The sequence below is a fragment of the Lepidochelys kempii genome, chromosome 14, assembly GCF_965140285.1.
Source record: "Lepidochelys kempii isolate rLepKem1 chromosome 14, rLepKem1.hap1, whole genome shotgun sequence".
NCBI classification, from domain to species: domain Eukaryota; kingdom Metazoa; phylum Chordata; order Testudines; family Cheloniidae; genus Lepidochelys; species Lepidochelys kempii.
In genome coordinates this window covers 36,481,263-36,506,439 of record NC_136393.1, presented here as the reverse complement: position 1 = coordinate 36,506,439, position 25,177 = coordinate 36,481,263, and the positions used below count along the sequence as shown (strand labels likewise).

General features: G+C 48.2%; 2 protein-coding genes across 2 annotated transcripts; both read right to left on the bottom strand.

Moving 5' to 3' along the window:
- Positions 1-314: 314 nt before the first annotated feature.
- LOC140897738 (olfactory receptor 10A7) lies at positions 315-1,283 on the bottom strand. The gene has a single exon (XM_073310737.1). The coding sequence runs from the start codon at positions 1,278-1,280 to the stop codon at positions 315-317; it is 966 nt and encodes a 321-aa protein (XP_073166838.1). The 5' UTR covers positions 1,281-1,283.
- Positions 1,284-23,806: 22,523 nt separating this feature from the next.
- Positions 23,807-24,789, bottom strand: LOC140898157 (olfactory receptor 6B1-like). Its single transcript, XM_073311594.1, is given in 2 exon segments — positions 23,807-23,857; positions 23,860-24,789. Coding segments are annotated over 2 exon segments (981 nt in total).
- Between the last annotated feature and the right edge of the window lie 388 nt (positions 24,790-25,177).

Sequence of the window (25,177 nt, the reverse complement as noted above, 5' to 3'; positions counted from 1 at the left end):
TGGCAACGTACCCTCCAAGGGTAAAGAATTTGTGCCTTGGGGAAGTTTTACCCTAAGATGGTAGAAATAAGCTTAGGGGGTCTTTCATGCGGGTCCCCACATCTGTACCCTAGAGTTCAAAGTGGGGTGGGAACCCTGACACATGGAGACAGCACGGAACTGTAAACCGTGGCTCAGTAACTCCATACAGATCATCTCCATTTTTTTTCACAATAGTGATGAGATTTTTAATGGGGGTTTTCAACTCATTTTCACTGGAGGCTGATAGCCTGAGGTTTTCACAGCTGCCTGGGTGATTTAGGCAAAGTTGTTATCTAGGATTCTCTGCCTGTTTTTGTGAAAGCCACATATTTACTGACTGCTTTGCTCAAGGCTTCCTTGACCTCTCTGTTTCTCAGGCTGTAGACGAGTGGGTTAACCAGGGGAGTCAGGACTGTGTAGCAAAGAGAGAGCACCTTGTTTAGGACGCTTAGTGTCTCATGTTTCGGTAGCATGTAGACAATCATGAGGGTTCCATAGAAAATTGTCACCACAATGAGGTGAGAGGAGCAGGTGGTAAACGCCTTCTGCCTCCCGGTGGTGGAAGGGATTCTCAGGATGGTGGCAATGATACACACATAGGACATCAGGGTTAGTAGAAACGCAGGTAGAGTGAATATACAGGATAGTATGAAATTCAACAATATGATCAGGTGTGAGTCCCCGCAGGAGAGTTTTATCAATGGGATGAGATCACAATAGAAATGGTCAATGTCATTCGGGCCACAGAATATTAACTGTGACATGAATAATACAAAGATGTCAGTAACCAAACAACCATTTAACCATGACCCAGCAGCCAACTGGAGGCAAAACCTGGTATTCATAAGAGTTGAATAGTGCAGGGGTTTACATATTGCTAAATACCGATCATAAGACATCGCTGCTAGGAGACAGCATTCCGTAGCCGCCAGAGCACAAAAGAAATACAGTTGTGTGATGCAGCCACTGAATGAGATGGTTTTGTCCCCAGTCAGGAGACTGGCCAGCATCCGGGGCAGGATGGTCGAGGTGTAGCAGGTCTCCAGGCAGGACAAGTTCCCCAGGAAGAAGTACATGGAGCTGTGAAGGTGCTGATCAGTCACAACTAGTGCAGTGATGAGCATGTTCCCGACCATAGTTGCCATGTAGATCACTAAGAACATGAGGAAGAGAAGAATTTTCAGTTCAGGGAGATCCCCGAATCCCAGGAGGATAAATTCTGTGACAGCCGTTTGGTTTCTCTGGTTTCTGTCTGCCATGGGTTGAGTCTAGGAATAATAAAGCAAACTGTGCAATTGAATTGGAAGAACATAGAGCTGAAAGCTAATCAAATGTTAATTAATTCCATAAATATTCAGAAACTCCCCTCCCTCTCCTGGTTACCAGCTGAAGATTTAAGACTAAGTGTTGACTTTAGTCAAAGTGCAAGGAGTCACAGTTCAAGAACAGATCTTTTGTATCCACCTAGACAACCCTATGGCGTATCAGAGCAATGACTAATATAACAGACTATTTCTCTTTGGTAGCCGAGTACTGATATGCAGATCAGACTCTTTATCTACTGTCCTATCCTATCTAGTGACATACTGAAGCTGAACAATGATGCTTAAATGCAGTATTTCACTTCTGGCAACTGCCAGAATCATGCTATGACTTAGGAGTCAGATATCAATAAATACATCAACTAAAATGTTGAAATGATATATCCGCTGCAGTCTATTTTCCTTAGGCATTGATCTTCTGTTAGAATAAATGCAAATTATTCTAAAAATGTTTCCTGGTATATTCCGCATTTCAGTGCCCTGTAGGAGAAGAAATAACTTCTCCGCTCTCCTCACAGGACATGGATCTCAGCCTCTACCTCTGTGAAATGGTGCTATGAATGCTGACTGGCACTGCTGTGGGAAAGAGAGGCTAAAACTGCTAATATTCACCTGAAGAAGAGCTCTGTGTAGCTCAAAAGCTTCTCTCCTCCACCAACAAGAGTTAGTGCAATATTAGATATTAACTCACCACCTTGTCCCTCTAATAGTCACAAAGCACATTCATGCCGCTGTTTGGTGGTGGTATAGAAATACAGTCAGGAAGATGGTGCTCACCTGTAACCACAGGACATCCCAAGCTTGAAGCGATGAGCTCTTATTTCTCAGGGCTTGGGCACCAGGATTCAGGATCCTCAGCTGAGGTTCTTGTCTCTCCTCTTTCTGCAGAAACTGGATTTTCTCAGTGAAGAGACATGCAGTTACCTGAAGGGATGAGCAAGTGCATTTGATCTACCTTTGGAAAATGAGTTTCCCCTTGGATTTACAAAGTGTAAATGCTGCCTCATATTTGTATTCAGCATTCATGCTTTTTAATATGCTCCCACTTCAATCTTTCTCCCACTTGGTTCATTTTGTGTCTCCAATGCTTTGTAGCTAACGATGTCCAATGGGACTTGTTCAGCGGGACTTGTAGAATTGCAAATTTTTTAAGTCTAATGATCCTATGTGGAAAATATCTGAGATCATGAACAAACACCAGCTTTCATTTTTGGAAGATGCCTGTCCAAGGTGATGGCCTGTTATAATGTACTTACACCGGCCCTTTATTAATATTCAAGATATGCTGCCATCTAGTGGGCATTTCTGAAACTAGCTGCCCATATATCACCCTGTCTTACCACCTGCTTTCACTTAGGGACGAAAAAACAAATGCACAAATACAGAATAGGGGATAACTGGCTTGGCAGTAGCACTTCTGAGAAAGATCTGGGAGTTGTGGTGGATCACAACCTCAACATGAGTCAGCAATGTGATGCTGTTTCAAAAAAAGCAAATGCAATTTTAGGTTTCATTAACAGAGGCATAGCATGCAAGTTTCGGGAGGTGACAGTAAGGCTCTGCTGGGCTCTGGTTAGGCCTCAGCTGGAGACTGTGTCCAATTTTGGTCACCAATGTATAGAAAGGATGTAGAGAAAGTGGACGCTGGACAGTAATCAGGCTTGGATGGCTGAGACTCACCAAATCCTGTATCTTGGCAGGGGGTCAGACTAGATGACCCTTGCAGTCCCTTCTAACCCTATGTTCTATGCTGCCACCTAGTGGCCATTTTACAGTATCACTTTCCCATTATTTTATTGGCTACTGAAATCTATTGGTCACTAGTCAGTAGTTCTGATCCCCCCCTTTCATTTCCTCTACTCTGCTGCCATCTAATGTCGATTTCCCAGCATGACAGCCTGTTACTGTGCTCTCCTCTAGTGGATTCTTCTTGCTATAGCTGTCTCTTTCCCATTTTTGACTCTCATGTCACTTGGTGGACATTAGTTAGTAAAACAGCCCATTTCTCAATCCCGAACATCTACTACTATCCAGCATTCATTACATAGCATAGAGGTCCTTTGCTCTTCAATGCTCTTTCCTCGCTATTTATACACTATTCTATACCTTCACCTCCCTTTCTACTTCCCTCTCTTGGTCATTTGGCAACACAAGTTCTGCTTTCTTGTCCTTCCACTTTGGCTGCTGTCCATTGGCCATTGGGCTGCACCTTTCCTATACTGGGAGGAAACACAAGGAGAGTAAAAGACAGGAGGACTTCTGATTCATACTAAGAAATTAGGGCAATCAGCTAGTTATCTTAGGTGCATGTACACGAATGCAAGAAGCCTGGGAAACATGCAGGAAGAATTGGAAGTCCTGGCACAATCAAGGAACTATGACATGATTGGAAACGTGGTGGGGCAGTTCACATGACTGGAGCACTGTCATGGATGGGTATAAACTGTTCAGGAAGGACAGGCAGGGGAGAAAAGGTGGAGGAGTTGCATTGTATGTAAGAGAGCAGTATAATTGCCCAGAACTCCCTTTTGAAACTGGAGAAAAACCTGTTGAGAGTCTTTGCGTTAAGTGTATAGGTGAGAGCAACAAGAGTGATGTTCTGGTGGGCATGTGCTATAGACCACCAGATCAGAAGGATGAGGTAGATGAGGCTTCCTTCGGACAACTAACTGAAGTTTCCAGATCCTAGACCCTGGTTCTAATGGGGGACTTCAATCACCCTGACATCTGCTGGGAGAGCAATACACAGACAAGCCAGGAAGTTTTTGGAGAGTGTTGGGGACAACTTCCTGGTACAAGTGCTGGAGGAACCAACTAGGGGCCGTGCTTCTCTTGACCTGCTGCTTACAAACAGGGAAGAATTGGTAGGGGAAGTAGAAGCGGGCGACCACCTAGGCAGCAGTGACCATGAGATGGTTGAGTTCAGGATCCTGACAAAAGGAAGAAAGAAAAGTAGCAAAATACGGACCCTGGACTTTAGAAAAGCAGACAGACTCCCTTAAGGAACCGATGGGCTGTATCCCCTCGGAGGCTAATATGAGGGGGAAAGGAGTCCAGGATAGCTGGCTGTATTTTAAAGAAGCCTTATTGAGGGTGCAGGAACAAACCATCCTGAAGTTCAGAAAGAATAGCAAATATTGCAGGCCACCAGCTTGGCTTAACAGTTAAACCTTTGGTGAGCTTAAATTCAAAAAGGAAGCTTAAAAGAAGTGGAAATTTGGACCGATGACTAGGGAAGAGTATAAAAATATTGCGAGAGCATGCAGCGGTGTAATCAGGAAGGCCAAGGCACAATTGGAATTGCAGCTAACAAGGGATGTGAAGGGTAACAAGAAGGGTTTCTACAGGCATGTGAGCAACAAGAAGGTGGTCAGGGAAAGTGTGGGACCCTTTCTGAATGGGGGAGGCAACATAGTGACAGATGATGTGGAAAAAGCTGAAGTACTCAATGCTTTTTTGCCTTGGTCTTCACAGACAAGGTCATCTCCCAGACTGCTGCACTGGGCAACACAGTATGGGGAGGAGATGAGCAGCCCTCGGTAGTGAAAGAACAAGTTAAGGACTACTTAGAAAAGCTGGATGTGCACAGGTCCATGGGTCCAGATCTAATGCATCCAAGGGTGCTGATGGAGTTGGCTGATGTGATTGCAGAGCCATTGGCCATTATCTTTCAAAACTCATGGTGATCGGGGGAGGTCCTGGAGAATTGGAAAAAGGCAAATATAGTGCCCATATTTACAAAAGGGAAGAAAGACAACCCAGGGAACTACAGACTGGTCAGCCTTACTTCAGTCCCCGTCAAAAATCATGGAACAGATCCTAAAGGAATCCATTTTGAAGCACTTGGAAGAGAGGGATCAGGAACAGTCAATATGGATTCACTATGGCTAAGTCATGTCTCATCAACCGGATTGCCTTCTATGATGAGATAAATGGCTCTGTGGATATGGGGAAAGTGGTGTATGTGATATATATTTTGACTTTAGCAAAACTTTTGAAATGGTCTCCACAGTATTCTTGCCAGCAGGATAAAGAAGTATGGATTGGATGAATGGACCATAAGGTGGATAGAAAGCTGGCTAGATTGTCAGGCTCAACGGGTAGTGATCAATGGCTTGATGTCTAGTTGGTAGCCGGTATGAAGCGGAGCGCCCCAGGGGTCGGTCCTGGGGCCGGTTTTGTTCAACATCTTTATTAATGATGTGGATGATGGGATGAATTGCACCTTCAGCAAGTTTGCAGATGACACTAAGCTGGAGGCGGAGGTAGATAGGCTGGAGGGTAGGGATAGGGTCTAGAGAGACCTAGATGAATTGGAGGATTGGGTCAAAGGAAATCTGATGAGGTTCAACAAGGACAAGTGCAGAGTCCTACACTTAGGAAAGAAGAATCCCACACCACTACAGGCTGGGGAGCGATTGGCTAAGCAGTAGTTCTGCAGAAAAGGACCTGGGGATTACAGTGGACAAGAAGCTGAATAGGAGTCAGCAGTGCGCCCTCATTACCAAGAAGGCCAGTGGCATATTGGGCTGTATTAGTAGGAGCATTGCCAGCAGATCAAAGGGAGTGATTATTCCCCTGTATTCGACACTGTTGAGGCCACACCTGGAGTATTGCGTCCAGAGTTAGTCCGCCACTACATAAGGGACGTGGACAAATTGGAGAGAGTCCAGCGGAAGGCAAGAAAAATGAGTAGGGGGCTGGGGCACATGACTTACGAGGCAAGGCTGAGGGAACTAGGGTTACTTAGTCTGCAGAAGAGAAGAGTGAGGGGGGGATTTGATAGCAGTCTTCAACTACCTGAAGGGGGGTTCCAAAGAGGATGGAACTAGGTTGTTCTCAGTGGTGGCAGATGACAGAACAAGGAGTAATGGTCTCAAGTTGCAGTGACAGAGGTCTAGGTTGGATATTAGGGAACACTATTTCACGAGGAGGGTGGTGAAGCACTGGAATGGGTTACCTCGGGAGGTGATGGACTCTCCATCATTAGAGGTTTTTAAGGCCTGGCTTGACAAAGCCCTCCCTGGGATGATTTAGTTGGTGTTGGTCCTGCTTTGAGCAGGGGATTGGACTAGATGACCCCCTGAGTCTCTTCCAACCCTAATATTCTATGGAAAGCTAGGGGATCTCTACAATGTGGAGCACACCGAGTCCACAACGAGGTTGTCTTTAGAGAAAACAGTCAAATTCCTGGAATATTTGGACTAGTCTGGACCTTTCCTCTGCTGTGAGGTCTCTAGCTTGTAATTGGATTTCTTCTTGGCATTCAAGATATGGTTCTTTTCTATCCAAATGCAGACCCTGCAGCATCTATTAACACTGATTGTTTCCATGAGGACTTTTCAGGACTTCCAGTGTTTCTTCAGGTGTTATTTTTCCTGGGAGGATATGGTGCGTTTTTCAAATTTCCCAGTGCAGTGAGCATGAGTCTGGGTCTGACAGGAAGATGATCTCTGTGTAAGATCAAAAGCTAGTCTTTTGATAAGAGAAGCTGGTCCAACAAAAGATATTGCCTCACCCACCTTTTCTCTCTAAGCCCTGGTCTACACTAGGACTTTAGGTCGAATTTAGCAGCGTTAAATAGACGTAAACCTGCACCTGTCCACATGATGAAGCCCTTTATTTCGACTTAAAGGGCTCTTAAAATTCATTTCCTTACTCCACCCCTGACAAGTGGATTAGCACTTAAATCGGCCTTGCCGGGTCGAATTTGGGGTACTGTGGACACAATTCGACGGTATTGGCCTCCGGGAGCTATCCCAGAGTGCTCCATTGTGACCGCTCTGGACAGCACTCTCAACTCAGATGCGCTGGCCAAGTAGACAGGAAAAGAACCGTGAAATTTGAATCTCATTTCCTGTTTGGCCAGCGTGGCAAGCTGCAGGTGACCATACAGAGCTCATCAGCAGAGGTGACCATGATGGAGTCCCAGAATCGCAAAAGAGCTCCAGCATGGACTGAACGGGAGGTCCGGGATCTGATTGCTGTATGGGGAGAGGAATCCGTGCTATCAGAACTCCGTTCCAGTTTTCGAAATGCCAAAACCTTTGTCAAATTCTCCCAGGGCATGAAGGACAGAGGCCATAACAGGGACCCAAAGCAGTGCCGCGTGAAACTTAAGGCGCTGAGGCAAGCCTACCAGAAAACCAGAGAGGCGAACAGCCGCTCCGGGTCAGAGCCCCAAACATGCCGCTTCTATGATGAGCTGCATGCCATTTTAGGGGGTTCAGCCACCACTACCCCAGCCGTGTTGTTTGACTCCTTCAATGGAGATGGAGGCAACATGGAAGCAGGTTTTGGGGACGAAGAAGATGATGATGATGATGAGGTTGTAGATAGCTCACAGCAAGCAAGCGGGGAAACCGGTTTTCCCGACAGCCAGGAACTGTTTCTCACCCTGGGCCTGGAGCCAGTACCCTCCGAACCCACCCAAAGCTGCCTCCTGGACCCAGCAGGCAGAGAAGGGACCTCCGGTGAGTGTAGCTTTTAAAATATTATACATGGTTTAAAAGCAAGCATGTGAAAGGATTGATTTGCCCTGGCATTCGCGGCTCTCCTGGATGTACTCCCAAAGCCTTTGCAAAAGGTTTCTGGGGAGGGCAGCCTTATTGTGTCCTCCATGGTAGGACACTTTACCACTCCAGGCCAGTAACATGTACTTGGGAATCATTGTACAACAAAGCATTGCAGTGTATGTTTGCTGGCGTTCAAACAACATCCGTTCTTTATCTCTCTGTGTTATCCTCAGGAGAGTGAGATATCATTCATGGTCACCTGGTTGAAATAGGGTGCTTTTCTTCAGGGGACACTCAGAGGTGCCCGTTCCTGCTGGGCTGTTTGCCTGTGCCTGAACAGAAATGTTCCCTGCTGTTAGCCATGGGGAGGGGGGAGGGTTGAGGGGGTAACCACGCGGTGGGGGGAGGCAAAATGTGACCTTGTAACGAAAGCACATGTGCTAAGTATGTAATGTTAACAGCAAGGTTTACCCTGAAAGAGTGTAGCCACTGTTTTATAAAATGTGTCTTTTTAAATACCGCTGTCCCTTTTTTTTTCTCCACCAGCTGCATGTGTTTCAATGATCACAGGATCTTCTCCTTCCCAGAGGCTAGTGAAGATTAGAAAGAAAAAAAATGCACTCGTGATGAAATGTTCTCTGAGCTCATGCTGTCCTCCCACACTGACAGAGCACAGAGGAATGCGTGGAGGCAAATAATGTCAGAATGCAGGAAAGCACAAAATGACCGGGAGGAGAGGTGGCGGGCTGAAGAGAGTAAGTGGCAGGCTGAAGACAGGGCTGAAGCTCAAATGTGGTGGCAGCGTGATGAGAGGAGGCAGGATTCAAAGCTGAGGCTGCTGGAGGATCAAACCAGTATGCTCCAGTGTATGGCTGCAGCAAAGGCAGCTGGAGCACAGACTGCCACTACAGCCCCTGTGTAACCAACCACCCTCCTCCCCAAGTTCCATAGCCTCCACACCCAGATGCCCAAGAAGGCGGTGGGGGGGCCTCTGGCCAATCAGCCACTCCACCACAGAGGATTGCCCAAAAAACAGAAGGCTGGCATTCAATAAATTTTAAAGTTGTAAACTTTTAAAGTGCTGTGTGGCATTTTCCTTCCCTCCTCCACCACCCCTCCTGGGCTATCTTGGTAGTCATCCCCCTATTTGTGTGATGAATGAATAAAGAATGCATGAATGTGAAGCAACAATGACTTTATTGCCTCTGCAAGCGGTGATTGAAGGGAGGAGGGGAGGGTGGTTAGCTTACAGGGAAGTGGAGTGAACCAAGGGGCGGGGGAGTTCATCAAGGAGAAACAAACAGAACTTTCACATCGTAGCCTGGCCAGTCATGAAACTGGTTTTCAAAGCTTCTCTGATGCGTACCGCGCCCTCCTTTGATCTTCTAACTGCCCTAGTGTCTTGCTGCACGTAACCAGCAGCCAGACGATTTGCCTCAACCTCCCACCCCACCATAAACGTCTCCACCTTACTCTCACAGATATTGTGGAGCACACAGCAAGCAGTAATAACAGTGGGAATATTGGTTTTGCTGAGGTCTAAGCGAGTCAGTAAACTGCGCCAGCGCGCCTTTAAACATCCAAATGCACATTCTACCACCATTCTGCACTTGCTCAGCCTGTAGTTAAACAGCTCCTGACTACTGTCCAGGCTGCCTGTGTACGGCTTCATGAGCCATGGCATTAAGGGGTAGGCTGGGTCCCCAAGGATAACTATAGGCATTTCAACATCCCCAACTGCTATTTTCTGGTCTGGGAATAAAGTCCCTTCCTGCAGCTTTTGAAACAGACCAGAGTTCCTGAATGTGCGAGCGTCATGTACCTTTCCCGGCCATCCCATCTTGATGTTGGTGAAATGTCCCTTGTGATCCACCAGAGCTTGCAGCACTACTGAAAAGTATCCCTTGCGGTTTATGTACTCGCTGACTTGGTGCTCCAGTGCCAAGATAGGGATATGGGTTCTGTCTATGGCCCCACCACAGTTAGGGAATCCCATTGCAGCAAAGCCATCCACTCTGACCTGCACATTTCCCAGGGTCACTAACCTTGATATCAGCAGATCTATGATTGCGTGGGCTACTTGCATCACAGCAGCCCCCACGGTAGATTTGCCCACTCCAAATTGATTCCCAACTGGTAGCTGTCTGGTGTTGCAAGCTTCCACAGGGCTATCGCCACTCGCTTCTCAACTGTGAGGGCTGCTCTCATCTTGGTATTCATGCACTTCAGGGCAGGGGAAAGCAAGTCACAAAGTTCCATGAAAGTGCCCTTACGCATGCGAAAGTTTCGCAGCCACTGGGAATCGTCCAAGACCTGCAACACTATGCGGCCCACCAGTCTGTGCTTGTTTCCCGAGCCCAGAACTGGCGTTCCACAGCATGAACCTGCCCCATTAGCACCATGATGCATGCATTGGCAGGGCCCAAGCTTTCAGAAAAATCTGTGTCCATGTCCTGATCACTCACGTGACCGCGCTGACGTCACCTCCTCGCCCGGTATCGCTCTGCCAGGTTCTGGTGCTGCATATACTGCTGGATAATGCGTGTGGTGTTTAATGTGCTCCTAACTGCCAAAGTGAGCTGAGCGGCCTCCATGCTTGCCTTGGTATGGCATCTGCACAGAAAAAAGGCACGGAACGATTGTCTGCTGTTGCTCTGACGGAGGGAGGGGCGACTGACGACATGGCTTACAGGGTTGGCTTACAGGGAATTAAAATCAACAAAGGGGGTGGCTTTACATCAATGAGTATTTCAGGCAGGACTTCATGAGACTTTCAATAAGAAATGGTGCACCTAAGTAACTGTTCTTATTGGAACAAGCAGGTTGGTCTGGCCTCTGATTGATACATGGCTAGATTTACCTCGCTGCACCTTCTCTGTGAGTAAAAAGGAAAGGAGTACTTGTGGCACCTTAGAGACGAACCAATTGATTTGAGCATAAGCTTTCGTGAGCTACAGCTCACTTCATCGGATGCATACTGTGGAAGTGAGCGGTAGCTCACGAAAGCTTATGCTCAAATAAATTGGTTAGTCTCTAAGATGCCACAAGTACTCCTTTTCTTTTTGCAAATACAGACTAACACGGCTGTTACTCTGAAACTTCTCTGTGAGTGACTGCAGTGTGACCTAGAGGAATGAGTCCCCTAGATGGGGGAGAGGGGGAAGCAAATGAGTACAAAACAAATCTGGTCTATTTCTTGTTTTGATCCACTCCATCTATCTTTTACATCTTTGGCTGGCAGCAGACGGTGCAGAAGGACTGCAAGCCATCCACATCTCATGGCTGCTCGGCAGAAGATGGTGCAGTAGGACTGCTAGCCATCCTCATCTCTTGCCTGCCTGGCAGAAGATGGTACAGTAGGACTGCTAGCAATCCATATCGCCTGCCTGCTCACCATAAGATGGTTCAATAGGACTGACTGCAGGACTAAAGAGAATGACCTGGTCAAGTCACTCCAAATTTAGTCCCTGCGCCCATGTTTGCCCAGGCACTCCTGGCCGACAGGAGCACCTCGGACATGACGATGACGGCTACCAATTGTACGGTAGCGTCTGCTGTCACAAGGCAATGGGGTGATGCTGCTGTGTAGCAATGCAGTACCACGTCTGCCAGCACCCAGGAGACATATGGTGACGGTTACCTGAGCGGGCCCCATGCTTGCCGTGGTATGGCGTCTGCACAGGTAACTCGAGAAAAAAGGCGCGAAACGATTGTCTGTCCTTGCTTTCACGGAGGGAGGGAGGGAACGGGGGCCTGACGATATGTACCCAGAACCATCCGCGACAATGTTTTAGCCCCATCAGGCATTGGGATCTCAACCCAGAATTCCAATGGGCAGCGGAGACTGCGAGAACTGTGGGATAGCTACCCACAGGTTACCTTCAGGTTACTGATGAATCTTCAGCATTGCGGGAGTTTTTAGAAGACATCCGTGGCTCCTGCAACAGGGTACAGCTAGCTTTCCAGCTATGGGGGGACTTTGATCAACTCCTCCAGGCCACAAGGGCCCTTATAAAGTAGGGTAGAGGGAAAGGAAGGCACGATGCCATGGCCTACAGGCGGGCCCGCAGCTTCCGTGATGATTTACTCATTTACGGGATGGGTCACGGATTGTTGCACGACCCGCCAGGGGACGCGAACACCCCAGCCAACAAGGAACCCCCACCCCCGCAACCCTCCGCATGACGCTTCTCATTATCGCAACTTTGAAAACCAGGGGCTGTAAGATGGCTCTCCACAGGCCCCAGGTGCTCTCTTACCTTCGGGAAGGGGGGGTACTCTGTGGTTTTCCTGCAGGAGACCCATACGGATCCGACCGCCAAGGACAGCTGGCGGCTGGAATGGGGGGAGGGGTCTACTTTAGCCACTTCACAATTTGACAAGCTGGAATGGCAACCCTGTTCTCCCCCGACCTATGGCCCGAGGTGCTAGGCGTCACTGACACCTTGCCGGGCCACCTGCTGCATCTTCGAGTCCATATGGAGGGGCTCGCGGTCAACCTCGTTAACATCTATGCCCCGACAACGAGCCCGAAGTGGCCGCAATTCTATCAGCAGGTCACCGACTTCCTCAGCACCCTAGATTCTCACGAGTGCCTAGTCCTGGGAGGGGACTTTAACACCACCCTCGAGGAACGGGACCGCTCAGGGGCCGAGCTGAGCCCGGCCGCCGCAACATTCTCTGAGGAATAGTCGAACATCACTCCCTAGTGGACGTCTGGCATGACCACCACCCAGATGACACTTCCAATTTCACCTTTGTCCGGGTGGAGGCTCATCGGTCACACCACTCTTGGTTGGACCGTATTTATTTATCCCGTTTCCATCTTTCACGAGCCCACTCCTCCAATATTCGGCTGCCCCCTTTCTCCGACCACCATCTAGCCACCATAACAGCCTCCCTCCATGCAGAGAGGCCAGGGCCAGCCTATTGGCACTTTAACAACAGCCTGTTGGAGGATGAGGGCTTCGTGACGTCCTTCCAGGAGTTCTGGCTGGCCTGGCGAGAGCAGCAGCGCGCCTTTCCCTCGGCGCAGGGACGGTGGGATCTAGGGAAGGTGCGCGCCAAGCTCTTCTGCCGTGACTACACCTGGGGCACCAGCTGACGGAGGAATGCAGCGAGAGGGCAGTTGGAACGGGAGGTCTTAGAGATGGAGAGGCGTCTGGCTTCCAGCCCCGAGGACCCGTTCCTCTGTGGAGTGTGCCTGGAGAAGAGGGAGGAGCTCTGGGCCCTCGAGGACCATCAGGCCCGAGGTGCCTTTGTTCGATCTCACATCCGCCTCCTTCGGGAGATGGATCGTGGCTCCCTTTTCTTCTTCGCCCTGGAGAAAACAAGGGGAGCCAAGAAACACGTCATCTGCCTTCTACCAGAAGATGGCACCCCCCTCACGGATCCAGTGGAGATGTGTGGGAAGGCCCTTGACTTCTACACAAGCCTTTTCTCCCCAGATCCGACGGATCCTGGTGCTTGCAGGGTGCTCTGGGAGGAACTCTCCACGGTCAGCGTGGGCGACTGAGACCAACTCGAGCTGCCTCTCACCCTGGCCGAGTTCTCGGAAGCCCTCCGTCGCATGTCCACCAATAAATCTCCAGGCATGGACGGGCTGACCGTGGAGTTCTACCGCGCGTTCTGGGACATCCTTGGCCCAGACCTAGCCACTGTCTGGGCCGAGTCTTTGCAGGGTGGCGTCCTCCATCTTTCATGCAGGCGAGCGCCGCTCGCCTTGTTGCCGAAGAAGGGGGACCTTTGCGATTTATGAAATTGGCATCCCTTCTCGCTCCTTAGCACAGACTACAAAATCGTAGCGAAAGCAATCTCGCTGCAGCTAGGGTCCGTGCTGGCGGACGTGATCCACCCAGACCAGACCTACACTGTCCTGGGCCGCAGCATTTTTGACAACCTATTTCTAGACCGAGACCTTTTGGAACTCGGGCGTAGAGACGGTCTGTCGTTTGATAGAGTGGACCATGGGTACCTCCTGGGCACTCTGCAGGCGTTTGGATTCGGACCTCAGTTTGTGAGTTTTCTCCGGGTGCTGTACGCTTCCGCGGAGTGTCTCGTTAGGCTCAACTGGACCCTGACCGAACCGGTCAGTTTCGGGCGAGGAGTATGGCGGGGTGCCCCCTCTCGGGCCAGCTGTACACTCTGGCAATCGAGCCCTTCCTCTGTCTCCTCCAAAGGAGGTTGTCAGGGTTGGTGCTGCAGGAGCCGGACATGCAGCTGGTCCTGTCGACGTACGCCAATGACGTGCTCCTCATGGTCCAGGACCCGGGCGACTTGGCGCGCGTGGAGGCTTGCCAGGGCATCTATTCGGCAGCCTCCTCCACCCGAGTCAACGGGGTCAAGAGCTCTGGCTTGGCAGTGGGGGACTGGCGGCAGGTGAGCTCCCTCCCACCCGCGCTTCAGACCATCTGGTGGAGCGTGGGGCCACTGCTCTACGTAGGCGTTTACCTTTCCGCCACGCACCCTTCCCCACCGGAGAACTGGCAAAATTTAGAGGGTGGGGTTATAGAGCGGATCCGGAAATGGATGAGGCTACTCTGATGTCTCTCCCTCCGAGGGAGAGCACTGGTGCTTAACCAACTAGTCCTGTCCACGCTCTGGTACCAGCTCAAAACCCTGGTCCCGGCCCCGGTTTTCCTGACCAACCTCTGGACATCGATTCTAGAGTTCTTTTGGTCAGGAATGCACTGGGCCCCTGTTGGGGTTCTTCATCTACCCCTGAAGGAAGGAGGCCAGGGCCTCCGGACCTGGAAACTGTTTTCAACGACCAGGTCTGTGGCGGCCACCGTGGGAGCAGATCTCCTCGCGGAGCCCCTGCTACACAACCCCCAGCTCCCTGTGCAGGTGGCGGAGTCCCGCTCGGTGCGCCAGAGTTTGGTCCTGGCGGAAGTCATGAGAGTCGGATACCTCCTGGGGAGACTGGCTGGATCCCCTGACGCTCGATCGGCGCATGGGGCTCTCCAGACCTGGTACCCCCCGGCGCGTACTTCAGGAGGTGAAGGCCGCCTTGACGCCTGCTGCTCGGGCTTATCTCAACCGAGTCCTGCGCGAGGGCGCACCCCGCCCACCCTCTACCCCAGGCCCGCCGGACCTTTCAATTGGGCCCCTGCCCCGTAGATCCCAACAAACCCCTCGCCCTTTCACTGCGAGCCGGCTGCATGAACTGCAGCCGGTCAGCTTCCAAATTGCACCATGGAAACATCTATATACACTCACGCTTCACACCCTTCACACCCACACCCTGGTGTCCTGCCCCGATACAAAGTGGGGGGACCTCCTGCCACCTTTGGAGGGTGAGCAGCCCCGGTGGGCCAGCCTGTATTCCACCTTGGTCCCGAGGCCCGTTGGGGACATTAGTTAGCGGCTCCTTCACTGAGCTGTGAGCACGGGTGTGTTTTTGACACGGTTCACCCCCATCCTGGATACTTGCCCTTTTTGCAACGTGAGGGAAACCCTGGCACACGTATATTTAGAGCGTGCCAGGCTGCAGCCCCTTTTCCGGCTCCTCACGAATATTTTATTATGCTTTTGGCTACACTTTTCCCCTCACCTTTTTATCTACACACTCCCCACCCGTGGCCCCACAAAGTCGCGGGATCTCCTGGTTAACCTCCTCCTAGCCCGAGCTAAAACAGCCATCTATAAAACCAGAGAGAGGAGGTTGGCCAATGAAGTGTCCTGCAACTGTAGGGCCATTTTCTGATCCTCAGTACATTCACGTATCCGGGCGTCCACTGACTCCCTTGACACCTTTGAGGAGCGCTGGTTGTTGTCTGAGGTTCTCTGCTCTGTGACTCCGTCCGGTTCCCTCCGTCTGACCCTTTGATTGAGGAGAAGACCGAGAGACCCCAGCTACAGCTGTTGCCACTGTGGATACCATCATCACTAGGAGGGGTCCTATCACACGTGGGTGTACGTCCCCCTACCCCCAAACTGCCCACCCCGCAGCCGTGCCCATCTTGTCGGGCACTCTCAGGAGATGAATAATAGGTGACACTGGGCGTGGCACTAGGTAACACGAGGGGGTGGAAGGAGTGTTGAGGAAGCCCCCCTGCTCTGGGCCCAGGATAGCCTGAACACTTCTCCCTCCTGAAGGCTGTTGTGTTATACCTTGCGTTTGCTTTTGTTTTGTTGCATAGCTTTGCTTTATCCTTTTTGGTGATTCTTTGTAAGTGTTATGCAAATAAAACTCTTTCCTGCTCAAAAAAAAAAAAAAATTACTCTCCTATAGCCATCTGGCCCAACCCTGTCACAATATAGATAGATAGATATAGATATGCATTAAGCACCAATAACATGAAGCACAAATATTATAACAGTGATATAGCCTAAACTGGCCTATACCATAATCCTGTTCACCGACAGTAAGTATCCCATAACATCTTGCATTTGCTGAAGTAAGCATTTGGCAGAAGCAGATAGGAAACTTGTCAAAATCAAGATACATTTGCTTTATGTCTTCCTACAAGCTATGGAAGTACCTTCGCAGATCAGTACCTGGAATGCTACTATCTGAAACAAAGATAAGGAAGGAACAGAACAACATGTTAGGGAACTGGAATGAACTGAGGGTTGGATTTTAGTAATGGGTAAAGAAAAGTAGCCATACTTGAACAAAAAAACTTGAGAAACAGACTTCAAAGAGAAACTGCAGAGCTAAAATTCATTGGCAAATATAACACCATTAATTTGGACTTGAATAGGGACTGGGAGTGGCTGGCTCACTACAAAAGCAGCTTTGCCTCTCCTGGAATTAACACCTCCTCATCAATTATTGGGAGTGAACTACATCCACCCTGATGGAATTGGCCCTGTCAACACTGGTTCTCCACTTGTGAGGTAACTCTCTTCTCTTCATGTGTCAGTATCGAATGCCTGCATCTGTAATTTTCACTCCACGCATCTGAAGAAGTGTTTTTTTACCCATGAAAGCTTATGCCCAAATAAATGTTAGTCTTTAAGGTGCCACCAGACTCCTTGTTCTATAAAGAAATGTGTAACTTGTGAAATCATGAAAGTAATACCAGCTGAAATGTGTAATCTTGGGAGTACACCTTCTGCGTAAGGTGAATATAACATCGCTGCATGGGACTGCTCTTCTGAGACTGGTATTCTATAGAAACTTTTTCCTGTACCCTACTGATAAACAAGACTGACATTAGTTATTTGGTCTCTTGAATATATTTCATAAGAAACCAAAGTGTAGACAAAGAACTGACTACAATATCTATTTATCTATCTATCTTATGGCACCATACCCATAATGGTGGCATCCAAGTGTTTGTTTACTTGATAGTATTGGCTGACAATGTGTGTGCAGTGAATCAAAATGTACCATCATTTACTCATAAAAATTGAATCCTTCTAAATCTAGTTATAGCCCTGTCCACACCCCGGGTCTGTCTTGTCTATTTAGATTGTAAGCTCTTTGAAACTCTCTTATTCTGTGTTTGTACATTGTACAGCACAATGGGGCCAGGGCCAGATTACTGGATGATCCTATTACAGCCTGGCCATAATACAAAGGAATAATGACAATAGTATTGCTTTGTCGATAGTCATAAAAGCTGCATTCTAGAGGGCATTTTAGAGAATTACTGCTGCCCCGTAGTGCCCATAATACAGTATAGCTGCCCCTTTCCCTCTACCAGGGTAGCCATTAAACAGTACAGCATCCCCTTTGTCACCAGTTGCCTTGTTAGCCATCCAATGGCTCTTAGAGTGAATAAATGCCTGTTTCTCAAACCTTACCTTCTGCTTGTGGGGTCAGTATTTTGTGGCCAGTAGAAGGCACAGGAGGTGAACCAATGGGAATGAGGAGGCTTTACCCTCTCAGGTGCTGAAGGTTGGTGTAGTGATAGGACCCTGGAGCATGATGTGGGACATCTGTGTTCACTTTCCAGCTCAACCACAGATTTCCTGCGTGGATTTGGGCATATCCCGTAATCTGCCTTGTGCCTCTGCAATATGGGGATATTAATTCCCTACCTCCTGGGAGTAATTGTGAGGTGTCCTGTCATTTTATTTTTGTGACTCGTTTTTTATTAATTTTCAAAAAGAAACAAACAAGAACAATTGTTTCAACCTGTACATGTTACCTAACACTGCATATTTTACAGGTGAGCTAAAAATGCAATTATGCAACTTTACAATTTGCCAGAGATTCAAGACTAGACAATACAAAATCAGACAAACATTGCAAGAGAGGGAGGGGGTAACAACAATTTTAAAAAGACACAAATTGGCAAAAAATGTAAGTTGGGAACGGGAGCAGGAAATAGGAGGGAGAAAGCAGAGAGGTCCTGTGGAATGGAAGTCAGGCATTATTTCAACATTCTTTATTCAAAAGTATCAAGAAACAGGGTCCATATTTCTTCAAATTGATATAATTTCTCCCCATATCGACAAACTCTTCTTTCTTGAGGTGTCCCATTGTTAATGACCGGGAGGTGCTCAGTTAACATGTTGGTGACAGCCGTGTCAATGGGGGCAGAGTGAATATAGCAGCCACAATGGTATTGGCAAGCTCCGTGCGGTTGGTGTCGCAGCAGTTGTGATTTATTATTTCTGTGGATTCACAGTAGAAAGGATCAATTCCATTGGGGCCACAGAAAGTTAACTGTAACATAAGAACTATTACTGTGGTCATAGCCAGAGGGAAACAGGGTTAAAACAATAAAATCCTATGCACATATTGTCTTATTGAAACACTGCCTTTCCTTGCCAGTTGAAGCAGGTTCCACTTACCCCAGGTACACCCCCAAGAACAATGAGGCAGATTTCCCCCTGCAGTCACGGCCTCTCGGACAGTCTGACACCCCAATCAGAATCTCTCCCCACTTATTCATAGATTCATAGATTCCAAGGCCAGAAAGGGTCCCTGGGATCATATAGTCTGAACCGCTGTGTAACACAGGCTGTAAGGCTTCCCTGAATTAATTCCTGTTTGAACTAGAGCAGACCCTTGAGGAAAAAATACCCAGTCTCGATTTATAAATTTCCACTGATGGGAAATCCACCATGACTCTTTGGTAAATTGTTCCAATGGTTAATTACCCTCACTGATAAAAACTGTGCCTTAGTTCCAATATTAATTGTCTAGCTTCAACTTCCAGCCATTGGATCTTGTTCTACCTTTCTCTGCTAGGTTGAAGAGCCCTCCATTATCACATTTCTGTTCCCCACATGGTTGCTTACAGATTAGGATTAGTCCACCCCTTAACCTGCTCCTTGTTAAACTGAAAAGATAGACTCGAGGAGTTCAATCACTAATAGGCAGGTTTTCAAATCCTTTAATCATCCTCATGGCTCTTTGCTGAACCCTCTCCAGTTTTTCAACATCCTTCATGAATTGTGGGCACCACAACTGGACACAGAATTCCAGCATTTGGTCATACCAGGACCAAATACAGAGGTAAAATAGCCTCTTTACTCTAGATTACCCTGTTTATATATCCAAGTATCACATTAACCCTTTGAGCCACAGGCTGTTTTTTTTTTTATCTACTTAAAAGTCCCTTAGTTCAGGGTTCCTTCCCAAAGGTCCCCTGGGGGGTTGAGAAGGGCATCTGAACCTGACTACACTGGTTCATGCAGTATAGTAGCTAAAAGCTTGTCTCTCTCACTGACAGAAGTTGGTTCAATAAAAGATATTACCTCACCCATCTTGCCTCTCTAGTAAACTGGTTCATGCATTTCCCCCAAGGGACTTTTCCTAGGATAGTCCTTTTGAGCACCACACCATTGAGATCTGTCTACATCTACCACGGGTGGGGTTCCTGCAGAATATAACCCTTATCTACCTTTGAGCAAGCCACCCAAAGTGGCTGTAAGTATCAGCAGGACTTGAACCTGTAGAGTTATTAGGTAACTAATAGCTCCACGCAGCCACCTGCCAGCAGCTGCAGCTGATTTATTCCCTGCGGCCCACAATCTGCAGTGGTTGGGTGCCACAGTAAGCTTCACCTCGAGTGATCGGACTGACAGTGGTCTTGACTCCCATATGTGCCCATGGGGCGCACCAGGAAGTGTTCAGGGAACAACATGGATTCCAGCTATCTGCCACAATCGCCCTGCCTCTCTGTTGCTGTACGCACGGTACTGACCTCTGCTCTGACTTGGATTCTGACTCCTGATCGACCCCTGGAACCTTAGAGTGGGACACCAATACCTGGTATTGAGCTTCGGCCCAATTCCTGACTCTGTCTTTGACACTGACCCTCAGCTTGACTGGGACCCCAAGCTCCTGCCACTACTCCTGCCTACCTTTGTCCAGGATCCTGACAGTTTGTCTGGACCACCCCTAACACTTGTAGAAGGCTGTCCTTGTGGGACATGGAGGAAGTGGGTCGTCCTCTATCCAGCATGATCCAAGGGGCGCGAGGTACACCTGAATGGATTGAGAGATGGAACTCCCCATGTTGCAAACAAAAGGGGGGCAGCTTTGACCAGCACTCCATGGAGTACTTGTGTTACTCTGAGAGCCTTTGGATGGACCTCAGGAAGGTGAACGCTGTCCAGACCTGGGTGGCCCTCCTGGAACATCAAGGAGCTGCAGTGCTTCCTTGGGTTCGCTAATTTTTATAGGCACTTCATGCCTGGGTTTTTAGACCAGATAGCCTCATTGACAGTGCTCCGCAAACAATCTCCTTCATCTGCTTTCCGGAGGCTCAACGGGTGTTCGACCAACTCAAGATGGCCTTCACCAGTGCTCCAGTCCTGATCCATCCTGACCAAACATGGGCCTTTGTCAGTGAGACCGACGCATGTAATGTTACAATTGGGACCATACTTCCCCAAGATCTGGCCCCCAACAGCACCTGCTCCCTTGTGCCTATTATTCTCGGAAACTCACACCAGCACAACAAAATTATGATATTTTAGATATGGAGCTTCTCGCAATCAAAGCCACTTTCGGGGAATGGTGCCACCACCCTGAAGGTGTCTTACACCTGATACTCCATATTTTCATGATCTGTGTAAACCTGTAACTCCATAGAGCAAAGGCGCTGAACCAAAGACAGCTTCAAGAAGCCTCGTTGTTCACACACTTCTATTTTTCCATCACCCAGGAGCCCAGAACAAGGCAACCAATGCCCTGTCCCAAAAAGGGGACTACCTCCCTGACCATTACCACACCCATACAGAGCTGACATACATCCTCAAGCCCCATAATTTACTAGGTGTCCTATTCCCCAAGGCCTTCTCTCCCTTATCCATTCAGTTAGGAAGGAGGAGCCCCTCAGCACCCTAACACCTTCAGAAACCCCATCTAGGCCCTGGGTGGCCATTATGTTGGATTTCATAGTCAAGCTTCCTTTATCCGCTCAGCACAAAAATCATCCTTACCAAAGAAACTGGCTGGGCAGCACTGCCAACAGGGGTGATGTAAGGCCTGGTGGGACTTTCACCCTGGTCTATAGGGCTACCAGCAACCAACGTTGCCACCTGTCATTTGATTACTCCCCAAAGCACGCAATCTGCAGTGGTAGAACACCATGGCACGTTCCGCCTCAAGTGATATGACTGACAGTGGTTTTAGCAATCCATGATTGGCTCCTTGACCCTATATAAGCCCATGGGGTGTGGCAGGAAGTGTTTAAGGTCTGAAGAGGGGTTGTCTCAGTGGTGATTGTGGGCTGTCAAGGCTGAATCCCCACTCTGTCACTTCAAGTGCAGAAGCGGGGCCCACAAGGATTTTAAAAATTAATACTGGCCACTCCAGGCTTGTATTGAACTCCCAAGGTGACAGCTTTTCTCTGATCTTGGCTTGGTAAATGCTGCCACCACTCAAATGCAAAAAAAACCAACCCCTTGGAACCCAGACAGGAGCACTTGGGGACCCTCCCTGTGCGAACCCTCAAGCCCTTTCAGCCCCTCTCTGGGGAAGAGCTGAGAAAGAAAACAAAGGAAATTAGCTGTGGCTACCAGCTAATCAAACAAGAGGCACAAACCTCTTAGGACACCAAAAGTCCAATCCTGTTCTTAAAAGGGGTACATTTTATTAAAAACAAAAAGAAAGAAAATACATTTGGAACTTAGGTTTTGGCTAGATTTTAAAAGAGTAATTCCAAAAATCAAGTACCCAAAATAGCTTTCTTGAGGGGTCAGCTTAAAGGTTACAAGCAAACAAAAGCATCTGGGGTTAGCACAGAGAAGTTCACAAGCCAATAAGAACTTAAAGAAATAACCCTAATCGCGTCTAGCTAAACATTCTGATCTACTTACAGAGTTGGAGTTCAGGTAAATAGTTCTGGGCATGATCTGCTCATTTGCAATCATACCTGGCTTAAGCTGCTTATAGCATGGCTGCTCTGTCCCTCCAGCCCAGAGAACAACAGACAAAGGGAAAGTTTCCTTCCCAATTTTAAAGAGCTCTTCCTTCCTTTTGGCTCTTTTGGTCAGGTGCCCACTTTTTTTTTCTTTACCTAGGGGATTTTTTTTAACCCTTTACAGGTAAAGCAAGTAAAGAACAGCTACCAAGAGAGATTTTACAGCAAACTGGCTGGCTGGGTGTCCATCAAAGGAAGCTACTCCCTCCCACCCCCACCTTTATTTATCACATGGTCTGACAGAGGAGCTACTGGCTGGCTGGCAGTGTGAGATGAAAGAGATAAGTGAACTGAAACCAGGCTAGACCATGAGGATAGGGGAAGCACTGAAGAAGAGTGGATGCAAGCAAGGAAAAAGAAAAGCATAGAGTCTCTGGAACCAGAAGAAGAATAGGAGGGCAGGAAAAGGAAATGGGGGGAAATGACCTAATAGTAAAATCCCTAGATAAGGACACAAAGATAGGGGATATCGACCTCCTGAGAATGGCAGAGTGGATCAAAAAAGTGCTGGAGATAAAGCAAGAACTAAGATACTGTGACATTACTTGGGGTACAATCTGCACAGAGGGACAGCTGAGTCCCCTCAATTTTCCAACGTGGGGTGTCTCTTACACTGCTTCGCTGTGAGAACAACCTCTTTGTTTGCCCAACCTCCCCACCTGCAAGGGCCCGGTGAGCCTGGTGCTGTGGCTTTGCTGGAGCTGGTCACAGCTGGGCTTAGCCCATGTAAGAGCGATGAAGCTGTTCCTGGTGAAGTGTCCAGAGGCCACTGCTGGGGCCTGGCTGTTTGCATCTGGTCTGTGTGAGCGTCGGGAAGGTGGTTTGTTTGCAAAGGGATATGATGCCAATAAGCACAATTTCAAGGGTGGCAGATTCCCCAGGCTTACGTCCCCATCTCAGCTACATCAGGAGTTAGTATTTTTATTGTCCAAACATGAATTTTGATCAGAAATGGCTTTTTTATGAATATAAAAACTTGGTTAAAATGGTCTCCACTCTGCCTGTTGCGCAGTTAAAAACTCCGTGATGGGCCCATGGTTATGGCCACTTCCCTCCCTGGTCCTTCCACTTAGATGGACCACACTGACCTGAGCTCCAGCTGGATTCTCCGTTGTGTCCTTAGGGGCATAAGAAACGGTCTGCAGCAAGAAACATGATGATGTCACCCATTGCGTTTTGTTTGTATGAGACTGTCTGAATTTGATTACAAGACTTAAGTATCTAGCACAGAGAAACAATGAACAGCGGATACACACAGGGATTTACTTTGATCGTTAGTGGACTTTGTGCCTTACACAGTGTCAGCTCTGTGCAGTTTCAGACGCTGTACACGCTCCTCACAGAGGGTGAATGTTAAGACAAGACTATGGAGAAAAATACCATCATTCTGCGTGTGTCAGTGGTGAACATGAGAGCGTGACAGAGCTGTCCGCAATCTCACTTTCCTCTCTGTTCTGTTCCATGGAGACAGCGTGGGACTGCCAACACTGTCTCAGTGACTCCATACAGATCATCTCCATTTTTTTCACATTAGTGGTGAGATTTTCAATGGGGGATTTCAAATGAATTTCAGTGGAGGCTGATAGCCTGAGGTTTTCAAAGCTGCCTGGGTGATTTAGGCTAAGTTATAATCGAGGATTCTCTGCCTGTTTTTGTGAAAGCCACATATTTACTGACTGCTTTGCTCAAGGCTTCCTTGACATCTCTGTTTCTCAGGCTGTAGATGAGTGGGTTAACCAGGGGAGTCAGGACTGTGTAGCAAAGAGAGAGCACTTTGTTTAAGATGTTTAATGTGTCATGATTCGGTAGCACGTGGACAATCATGAGGGTTCCATAGTAAATTGTCACCACGATGAGGTGAGAGGAGCAGGTGGAAAAGGCCTTTTGCCTCCCAGTGGTGGAAGGGATTCTCAGGATGGTTGTGAGGATACACACATAGGATGTCAGTGTAAGTAGGAATGGAGGCAGGGTGAATACACAGGCCAGTACGAAATCCAGCAGTATGCTCAGGTGTGTGTCACTGCAGGAAAGCTTTATCAATGGGATGAGATCACAATAGAAATGGTCAATTTCATTCGGGCCACAGAATATTAAATGAGACATGAATAATACAAAGATTGCAGTAGCCAAACAACCATTTAACCCTGACCCAGCAGCCAACTGGAGGCAAAACCTGGTATTCATAAGAGTTGAATAGTGCAGGGGTTTACATATTGCTAAATACCGATCATAAGACATCGCTGCTAGGAGACAGCATTCCGTAGCCGCCAGAGCACAAAAGAAATACAGTTGTGTGATGCAGCCACTGAATGAGATGGTTCTGTCCCCAGTCAGGAGACTGGCCAGCATCCGGGGCAGGATGGTTGAGGTGTAGCAGGTCTCCAGGCAGGACAAGTTCCCCAGGAAGAAGTACATGGGGGTGTGAAGGTGCTGATCAGTCACAACTAGTGCAGTGATGAGCATGTTCCCAGTCACGGTTGCGATATAGATCACTAGGAACATGAGGAAGAGAAGAATTTTCAGATCAGGGAAATCCCCGAATCCCAGGAAGATGAATTCTGTGACAGCTGTTTGATTTTTCCAGTCTCTGTCTGCCATGGGTTGAGTCAAGGAACAAGAAAACAAACTGTGAAATTGAATTGGAAGAACATAAAGTTAAAAGTTAATCAAGTCTCATGAATTAATTACATAAATATTCAGAAACGCACCTTCCTCTCTTGGTTACAGGCTGAAAGTTTTAGACTAAATGTAGACTTCAGAGCTAAGTGCCAGGAGTTTCAGTCCGAGGACACATCATTGGTATTAATGTAGACCTCCTTCTGCCATATCAGAGCAATGACTAATATAACAAGCCATTTCTCTGGTAGCTGAGTACTGATAAGACAGATCAGACCACTTCTTTATCTACTGTCATATCCCATCTAGTAACATACTAGAGCTTAACAATGATGCTTAAATGCTGTATTTCACTTCTGGCAATGACCGG